Genomic DNA, 10,864 nt, shown 5'->3' on the forward strand with positions numbered 1-10,864 from the left:
GAATAGTCGTTTTTTCGAGACAAAATTGAGTCGAAATTTTCCAATTTTATGATCTTGGTAACAAGTAATAAGATAATCACCATTGGCTTTTAGGACCTTGATAACAAGTAACAAGACAGTCACTACCGGCTCGCCGGTAATTAAACATAAGTGTTCAAAAGTATAATCAAGATTGTATATAATTGCATGGCATGCTGCGGTCACAATGATGTGATATCTAAGCCAGTACTTATATATGAAGAATTATAAAACCTCGTTAAAATTCGACAAAGGTAACTTCTTGTTTCTACCAACGTGTCAGATAAAATTATGAATTCATCATTGAAGAGATCTAGTCAAATGCATAAACTATTACAATTAATAATCATATACAAGAACTGTACATCAATTGTTGCATGCCGGCAATCATAAGGGCAGTAGATTTGTCTACACCTTCAAATGTATTTGTATGATTTGCCGATCAGCGTTAAAAGAGTTAAGCTCGCACCTCAAACAATTTTCTAAAGCAAATCCACCCACAAGCTTATTGGTGTTGTCAGTTGTCACCTATACGGAGACATCTGTTTTTTTACCTCAGTGAGCTTGTGAGACCAACAGATGGTCTATAAATAGTGCTTGAAAATAAACTTATAAATCTGCACTAAAACATTAACCAAGACAAAGTAAAATATATTTTTACACACCAAGGATAGTGTCGTCCCTCACTATCACAGTAAATATGGCAAATAAACATGTTGCTTCATTATTTTTTGTAGCCAATGTTTTGGCCATGTTGGCACCCTGGTTGTGTGGGGCTGCGGTTCCTGCCCTTTTTATACTAGGGGACTCAACTGCGGATGTTGGTACTAATTCTTTCTTAGTGAACAGCCAAGCAAGAGCTAACTTTCCGGCCAATGGCGTCGATTTTCCAAACTCAAGGGCTACCGGGAGGTTCAGTAATGGTTTTAACAGTGCTGATTACATTGGTTAGTATCACAATGGTTCTGTTTTTGTGTAATATTGTTTCGATTATCGTTTGCATGATGCTAACTTGGGTACGTAATGGCCAGCCAAGCTTATGGGATTCAGGAGAAGCCCGCAACCATTTATGTATCTTGTAACCATCAAATCAGGACTCCAGAAGCACAAATTTAGAGGCCTAAACTTTGCCTCAGGCGGCGCTGGTATCCTTGACATAACTGGACAAGAAATGGTATAACCGACAATTTCTTCACAACATTTTGCCAACTAAAATAGCATTGTGGTTTTATTTTTATCCTTCAAGGACATTAGGACACTAATGCCCTGACAATCTCCTTCTCTTCCTGCATGATAATTAACAGATCGTTGTGCCATTGTCAGAGCAAATCAAGCAATTTTCTACGGTTTGCAGCAATCTTACAGTTTTAATGGGACCAAAAGGGACAGCAAGTTTTCTCTCCAAGTCTGTCTTCAGCATCAGCATAGGTAGCAATGACATCTTTGGTCATTTCGCGACCAACAGTACTGTGCCAAAGGAACAATTCATCAGTGTCCTGATGACAGCGTATGAGAGGTACATAAAGGTATTAAACACTCGGAACTAATGTCATACAAGTTTTTACTTGAGAGTTGAAACTTGAAACTGATTTTTTGTTGGTGCAGTCTTTGTACAGCCTTGGAGCTAGGAAGTTTGGGATTATAAGTGTGCCACCAGTCGGCTGCTGTCCATCACAAAGAATCTTTAATTCTACAGGAGGTTGTTTAGAGATTCAGAATGACTTCTCTAGAACTTTCCATTCTGAACTTTCAACCCTCATGTCAAAAATCAGCTATGAGCTTCCTGCACTGAAATATTCAATTGGAAACACGTATGAGATGACCATGAATGTTATAGAGAATCATCTTCTCTTTGGTAAGTAAATAATATTTCACGAGTCAATTTTGACATCTTTACCAGCACAGGCATACGGATAGGCGGTGTAATGGCATAATTATCTGTGAGAATGGTGCAAATTTATGACTTCCAACCCTCATATTTCAGGTTTAAAAGATGTTGAAACTGCTTGCTGCGGATCAGGGACGCAAACATGTACTCGAGAAGCAAGTTTTTGTTCAAATCGCAACGAGTACTTATTCTGGGATTTGTACCACCCAACACAAGCTGCTTCATTTCTGGCAGCTCAGACCTTATATATGGGAGAAAAAAGATTTGTATCTCCCATTAATTTTTATGAGTTGGCTGAGTATTAAACGCTGACGGCAGAGCAAGTCTTTTACTACTACTTTACAAGACTTAAGTGTAGTCTAATGATGAACCTTAAATATAGTCAGATGCCATCTCTTATTAGTACCTATATGTTCTTAATTTGGATGTTACCCATCGCATCCCTTCAGGGAATGAATTTTGTGGTCTAACATATAATTGTTATCCTTGTCTTCCTCTGAAAGTGCTCAACACAATAAATTGAAAAAAAAATCATGTAATAAAGAACTTCCAATTTATAAGAAAGTAAAACGGAGCTATCACAGTGTGGTTTATGTAGCCAATCGGAGCAAAGTTACACAACATAGGAAGCAGTCAATTATTATGAAAAATGTCAAGTATCATATTTACAAAAATTCACAAGTATTTAATCTTCAAAAACTCACAAGAATATTGTATCTTTACATTCATACAATTAATAAAGTACTTCCTCGGTCCCATGTTTACGTTTGATTGGGCACTGATTAGGTGACAAACCGTGAAACCTTTTTTTATTCTGTATGATAGAATTTAACATAAGAAATCCAAAAAGTATATCTTAACTTGGATCACAAATATCTGAGAGAAGGATGTTAGCAGTGTCAAATGCATAGCAACTTGCGTACTAACTTAAATTTTTTCAAATTTTTTTGGTTAACTCAACCCAATATATCAACTTTTTCATCTAACTTAACCGATGTCATTCAAATTACTAAAATCAAATTAAATATTAAACAAATATCTCTAAACATGTATTTAAAAATTATTTTTATTGACTTCTATACATATTTCTTGAATACTACCGTAATCATATATAAAATTATGAATTTTAGTATTTAAGATAACTAGTCAACTAAGCCGCGATTCGCAGCGGCCATATAGATTATTATAGTTTATTAAGCTACTTTTTGCATCGGCCTTCTAAAATAATGTTTCGTTTTTTTTTCTCTTTCGTATTACTTATATTATCTTGATCATTCTTATGTTATGAATAATAAATAAATATAAAAAATTAAGAAGATTAAAAAGTCGCTCTCTCGTTAAATTCACTCCAATCTCATTATTCACAAAGCTAATATCAGAAAATTATTTAATTTATTAGTCAATAATTAATGTAATATTTTTTCTATTTAATAATATAAAAATTTGAAAAAATTACAAAAATAGATTGAAAAGATATGAGAGGCGCCACCTCGCAGCCCTCGTCTTCTCATTTACATAGGTATAATATAATAATATAATGATTTTAAAAAAAATATTGAGAATATATATATATATATATCTACTTATCTTTTTAATATTTCATGGGCTAAAAATTAAATGAAAATTTAGCAGAATATCAAGATGATAAGTTGATATAAAGAGAAAGAAGAAATTTTAGGAGAATATTACAATAGTAAGTTGATTTGAAAAATATCAATGGAAGTAGTTGTAGAAACCTTATGGAAATATTATGAATGATGACAAATATTTATAAATACTTGTTTTTTGTAATATTTCAAAGGCTAAAAATTAAAAGAAAATGTTTAGAAAAAATATAATATAGTAAGTTGATTTAATGAGAAAGAGAAGAAATGGTATTAAAACGAAATTTAGTAAAATATCAAGATGGTAAAATTTTTTTAAAGGGAAGGTAGAAGTTTTAGGAGAATATTATGATGGTAGGTATATATTTCAAAAATCTTAATGGAAGATGTTGTAGAAATTTTAGGAGAATATTATGAACGATGATACTATATTTAGAAGAATATTAAGATAATTGAATTTTTTGATATTTATTAAGTAAAAAATTAAAAAAATAGAAAAATAGAATGAGACGATTTAAGAGACGCCACATAGACGCCCTCATCTTCTCCTTTATAAAATTTTTAACAAAATATAATATCGTAAGTTGATTTTCGGGGAAAGAGAAGAAATGGTATAAAATAAAAGTTTAGCGTAATATCAAGATGGTAAGTTTATTCAAAGAGAAAGTAGAAGTTTTAGAAGAATATTATGTTGGTAAGTAAATTTCAAAAATCCTAATGGAAAATGTTGTAGAAATTTTGGGAGAACATTACGAATGATGATAATATATTTAGGTATATATAAGATAATTATACTATTTGATATTTATTAAATCAAAAAATTGAGAAAATTAGCCAAATAGAATGAGACGATTTGAGAGTAAGCACCTAAACACCTCCGTATTCTCCTTTATATTAGTATATTGATATATCTAGATTTTATAAAATTTATATACTAATTATTTTTATTCAAATCAAAAAATAACTATAAAAATAAAAATAATTAGTATATTAATTTAAAAAAAACCTAATTATATTGTCTAAAATACTATAATTCATAACTTTACATTTTTTACAGCAGCATTTAAGAAATATGTATAGAACTCCATAAATATAATTTTTAGTTTTTCAACACATATTTAGAGGTATATGTTTGACTTTAATGATTCAAATGAAATCCCGTTAATTTTGATGAAAAATTGAGATATGTCTTTCAGTTAAGTGACCACTTTAATATTAAACCCCATTTTTTCTTTCTATTATAGCCGATTATCTTTGTTAAAAAAAATTCCATGAAAAAATTATTGGTTTCCAACCCGAAAATCTTGACCATAAAAATGTCATGATATCCGATAAGATGAACCATTTTAAAGTGTCATACATATATTCCCTCCCGCCCTTTAGTAAAAGTCTCCAATATTTGACAGAAAAGTTTAGAGAAATTATCAAAAATACTAATTTAACTAAAAAAATTGCGCGATTTTAATATTTTCTAAAAATATTTATAAAAATACGATGCAACCAAAATTAAACAGATATGCAACTAGTTGAGTCGGGTTTTTTAATTGCATTTGAGATAGCATGAGGTTGCATTGAGTTACAGAAACTCGTGGAGGTTGCGTCTAGTTGAATCGAGTTGCAGAAAATCGTATTTTTGTAAAAAATAAATTGAAAAATAGTGTTTTGGCAAAGACTAATTTGCAATTTAAATCCAAGAATTTTGGCCGAATCTCGCTTTGGTATCAAAACTATGGAACATAACAGTTTGCACCCTAGACTTAGGAAACACTAACATTTAACTTCCCTTGCACAATTTAAATGTTATCTAGATGTTAATATTATCTGAAAGGGTTTACGAGGTAATTAAGCAAACACACGCTAATAACATTTCTTGTATCATTTGTATCATCGATCCAATTATTCTTATACATATAACCTAAAAATAATAAAACGCTAATTACTGCTTAAAAGTTCGAGATTAAACCTTAAAATCTATGATCGAGGATTAGGGGCCGTGTTAGATATTGAATGCAACATAGAGGGGGGTGAATGTGTTTCTCATATTTTTAGCCTTTTTAAAGTTATCTAGATTATAGGTTAACAAATCAATTAAGATATTGCAGAGATATTGTGTTTACAGAATTAATCAACAAGCATAATATTTTCAAAACTCACTTAATTTGTATCAACAAGCAGAGATTTGTATATGAGAAATTGACTTTTCAATATCTCCAATTCATCACATCTTCATTTGACTTATCGATATCTCTAAGTTCTCTACATGCAGAAATGGCTTGTCGATATCTCAAGTTCTCTACATCTTCATTTGACTTGTCGATATCTCTGAGACTTCTCTATAAGTCATTTTGGACTTCTCGATAAGTCATTCTAGACTTCTCGAATGACTTCTCGATATAACTTGATCTGTGACTTATTGATATCTTGACTTAAAATATTTTTCATAGAATAACTTTATTCAACTCCAAGCTTATACACTTTTCTCCAAGGCATGATCATGGCTTGATCTTCTTCTAGAGTTTATTCCTTAGCTTGAATCTGTTCACGGAAAAATCCCACAGTCTAATCTTCTAATCTTTTTAAAGACTCAAGTAATATAACAAAGAATACAGATTTAGACTATTATACAACTTAATCTTAGGGTTGTCAATGTGGCTTAGTATTGTTATTGTACAGGCATGTCTTGCACAACAATCTCCCCCAATTTGTGAGAAGATTGCCTATCACAAATTCATGTCTAATTACAAGACTAAACCCAAGCTAAAATCAAATACATAAAAATAGACAAATTGACAAATACAAACTTTTATACTTGAGTAATTACATCAATTCAAAAATTATAGATATTAGGTGAATTTTTCATATCCATGTTCTTTCCTACTGAGGTCCTTGAGATTTACTAGCACTTGAAGTTCTTCAATTATTTCTGTCCCTCTTAAGGCTTCCACCAGTTTGGGCCATTCATCCAATTTGTAATTGTTGAGGTAGATGACTCTGAACCTTGAAAATCTGCCAATTTGAATGTTTAGGAAATGTCCATCTTTTGAGATTTTACTCAACCGCCTTTCCTTGAGCTCATTTGATCTTTGTTCAAACCTCTCAATCTCCCTGGCATACTGCCTTTCCCTTTCCTCCTTCTCAACCTTTATTTTTGCATGTCTTTCATTCCTCTCTTTTAGCCTCTCAGACACCACAGCCTTCCACATCCTTGTACTTGTATCCTTGTCCTTCATCAAGCTAATCACCTTCTTCAATTATGTGGTTCAAAATATTTCCATTACTTCCCTGCTAAGAAAAATGAAAAAGCCATCCAAATAGTAGATTCTGACTTCTGACAAAGAGACAACCCAAATTTTGACTATTTGTTTAGATAGTTATAGAAAATAGTCATCATATGTTATGCTCATATTTAGAGGTAGAAAATCATCCTCATTGAAGCAGTTCCAGATGACACCAGCATCAGCTTGCATTTTCTTTAGTTTTCTCCTAACAGTCTTGAAGTGAGTCTTGATTGGAGGCTTCAATGAAGGTAGGTTTGAGATTTTCTTTAAAGTGACATGGTTGGATCTGATTCGAATTTTGAGTAAGGAGTTTGGTTTGACTAGGAATTTAGGCTTTTGAGGGTGGATTGGTTGAGAGTTTATTTGGCTTGGCTTGGAGGTTTGAGTAAGTTGGATTTGTGAAACTTTTTTTCCTGGACATTTTGTCTCTGTTTCTCCTCTTCACCACCTCTCCTACTCTTTTTTCCACCTTCTTTCCTCTCTTCCTTCCCTTTTATCTTCTCATACACCTTTCTGCCAGTTGCTCTAAAAGCCTTACTTGGATTTGAGCCAAAAGATTTTTGTTCAACCTTCTTCTGCTCATCATCATCCAAATCATCTTTGGTGTTGAATTGAGTTCTTGGCAACAAATTATCATCATTCCTCAAGTATCTCCCCAATATCTTTATTATTTCTTCATCTTCTATAGTTTTGATCCTTTTATGCTTCAAGTTAGTTTTTAATGTCATTATTAACCTCAAGTTCCCCATGACACAGTGCTTTGGAATCATTAAGTGTTTGCACTTTTTGGTTGATAAACAGATGTAGGTCAATCCCTTGATAGGTTGGAGATATACCTCTGAAAAAGCAGCTATTTAAGCCTTCTTGAGTTCATTTAGCAAGAGAGTGTCCTCTGAAATCACCCTGTTCACTTTGTTGATTGGGATGCCCAGCTCAGATTCTCTTGTATATATGAGATAGTTAAGGGACACCTGCATACATCTATCTACCCCTAAGTCATTTATGTTTGTAACAATCCTCCTCTCCTGAAAGTTGTCTACTATCACCATTATTACAATTAAAAAGTTGATGTTTCTGTCTAAAGCCTTTTTGTAGGTGAAAAAGTTGTTGGTTAGAGAAACTCTGAAAAACCTAAGCAATTCATCAAATTCTTTGTCTAAACAGGGTCCCTCAGCTGCTTTTGGTAGTCTTTGTTTCCTAATATTATCTTGATTTGTTTGAACTGTGGCTTGGCTGGATGATTTTAGCAGTCTAGCTTTTATGTCCCCCTTAGTCATGGTAGCAGGCAAGATTAGAGGAATAGAAATTTCAGGCCTAACAGCTTCTGGCAATGCAGGAAGTGGATTGTTCAAAGCTCCCATAATAGCTCTCAAAAAAACAGAATTTTATATTTCTAGGTGTTTGTGGGAGTCTACTAGGGACTTGATATCTTGTTGTTGACTCTGCACCAAAGTTGTCAGTTGGGAGACCTGAGTTGTCAAATAATCATTAGAATACTGTAGAGATGAGATTTGAGCTTACAGGTTTTGGATTTATAGGTTTTTTGATCTAGACACGGGTGGTTGTGAGGTTGATGTTGCCAAAGGAGCAACAGAACTCTGCACAACATTCTTGACCTCCTCTGTGACCAAGGCTGAAGGTTCAAACCTTGCTTTGTAAAGTTGATCCAGCTTGACCTTTGAGTCATTATTTTGAGTAATTTGCTTCTGGATCACTTCATGCAGAGCTTTGAAAGACTCTCTCATCTTAGTTACACTTTCTTCCACTGGAGTTAGGGAGAGGGCTTAAAGTTTGTCTATAAATTTATTGAACTTGGACTTGATGTCTTTAAATATTGGCATCAGCTCATCGATCATGTCATTGATCAATTTCTTCACTTCAGCTTGATTCTTGACCAGAGTGTTTTCCATAGCTCTTCCAATATGATGAAAGGCCTTCAATTGTGCTTTGTACACCTTTTTCACAACATCATATACCTCTTGGGGAGTGAGGACCTTAGAATTGCTTCCCAAAATGGTTACATATTCTTCCTTAAATCTTACGAAGGCCTCCTCCATAGTGGTAGTAAAATCCTTTAAGAGTCATGCATCCACATTACCATTTGTTTCATCTGTAATTTTCTCCTGCTGCTCTTCAATATCCTCCTTGTATGAAAGCAGTATGGCTTGATAGTCTTGGTTTGACATATCTGTTGTGAGGAGGTGTTAGGTGATACTAGCTAGGCCTACAAGTTGCTCAATCAAAAGATCATCAACTGTAGTAGGTTGGGATTGAGCATCCTGCATGCATTGAGAGATGAGGTGAGAAGGTTGTTGTGTAGTGTTTGAGGTAGAGGGTATGTCTGTTTGGCTTGAGGTGGAGGGGTTAAAGGTTGTAGGTAACCCTGTAACAGGAGTCACAGTTGAACTCACAATTGGAACTGTGGTTATTGTAATATCTGGGGCATAACGTGTAATTATGTTTGCTAATAAATGTATATTCTATATTTATTTTATTTATTCTGTGAACTACTTGTTAAGTGGCATATGTGGTTGGATATTTAAATGTTAGGCCTCAATGATACTATAGAAGAGAGTTGAATATAGTATCTACAATCAATTCGATTATGAACACAAGTATGTAACAAAAAACAAGTTTATTCAATATATCAAACTCTGTTATAGTAGGTTTTAATCTACTCTCTCAATGATGTATGATATCACTAAGAGCTGCTAGGGTTACAAAGAATAATATTCTCGTGAATGATAATACATATAGTGTAAACCCTAATCTATGTTTATATAATATACAGTTACAAGATATCTTCTAATTGATATGATAATGATTATGTCTCCTAAAATATATCAATCAGAGATTATCTTCTGCAGTCCTATAGCTGTACAACTCTCCATGCATATCTTCATTTGTTTAATCCAGATCCTCTCCTGTAAATCAACTGCATTCCTTATCTGAAGTGTTCCCACACTTAAGTCCTGATATAAATTCTGACGCCTTAAGTTCTAATATAAGTTTTATCTTTATTAAGTTCTGATTTCCAGTTAAGTTCTGATATTCTGATAATAAGTTCTGAAACTAAACAAATCAGATTAGACATGACATCACAAATATATCTACCAATCTCCCCCAACTTGTAAATTATGAAAAATATACAAGTTAATAGATTTGATGATGTCAAAAACATTTAAGTACAAATGCAATGAGATATTATTTTAAACAGCTAAATACAACTTACAATACATGTAGTTTTACCAATATCACTGGATCAATCTGAATCCAAAGTGATTCCTTGTAAAGTCTGTTACCAGCTTGTCCTCAATATTTCTCAGAACTTCAACTAACTGTGCTTTGACTTGCATCAGTTCTTCATCTTCATCATTAAAAATCTGATAAATGGCTGCTCTGAGTGCAGGAATTGATGTTCTTTCAAGTCCATCTCCAAGTTTGATAACTCTGAGATGTGAAAAGTCTTCATTGTAACATAAGCATCTTCCTTTCAGAATTACTTCTACCTTAGTAGAATTCTTCTTTATTGGAATTTCTCTTCCATCATCTTCAACTATCTTTGGAATAAATTCTGCAACCCTTGATCCAGAGATTCTGGCTTTATCTCTTATGGTCTTCATTATGAAATTTGACCATCTTCTGGTAACCTCATACTTTATCTCCAAAAGATAATGAATGAATTGAAGTTCTTTAAGAAATTTGTTCAGCACATCTGATTCTGACATTCTGTGTGTTCTTCCATCTTTAAGAAATAGAATCAGCTTTTCCTTGACTTTACTCTTATCATGAGTATCCAATACCACTTGAGCAGATATAACCTTGTCAACGTGTTTCTGTGTAACTTCCTCAAGTGGTTTGTCAGTTAATAAAAATGGATCTTTGATAGTTACTTCAACTCCTGTTTTCTTCTTGGCTTGGCTTGATCCTAACCCAGATCTGTCTCTTGCTTCTCTGGCATTCAATCCAATAGTCATGAAATCAGATAGCAGTTGACTTTTCTTAGGATCTGATGGTTTAACATTTTTCCATAGGAGTTTCTTCTTATCAGCAACTATCATCTTGTTCATATCAAC

At 33.0% G+C, this 10,864-nt stretch overlaps 1 protein-coding gene across 1 annotated transcript; it reads left to right on the forward strand.

Annotated features, from left to right (window-relative positions):
• Positions 1 to 718: 718 nt before the first annotated feature.
• On the forward strand, positions 719 to 2,211 carry LOC141674450 (GDSL esterase/lipase At5g55050-like). Its single transcript, XM_074481159.1, has 5 exons — positions 719 to 965; positions 1,050 to 1,192; positions 1,323 to 1,544; positions 1,624 to 1,873; positions 2,003 to 2,211. Exons 1-5 carry the CDS (start codon positions 719 to 721, stop codon positions 2,209 to 2,211), a joined length of 1,071 nt encoding a protein of 356 aa, XP_074337260.1.
• Positions 2,212 to 10,864: the final 8,653 nt, after the last annotated feature.

The sequence above is a fragment of the Apium graveolens genome, chromosome 7 (assembly GCF_009905375.1).
Source record: "Apium graveolens cultivar Ventura chromosome 7, ASM990537v1, whole genome shotgun sequence".
Lineage (NCBI taxonomy): Eukaryota > Viridiplantae > Streptophyta > Magnoliopsida > Apiales > Apiaceae > Apium > Apium graveolens.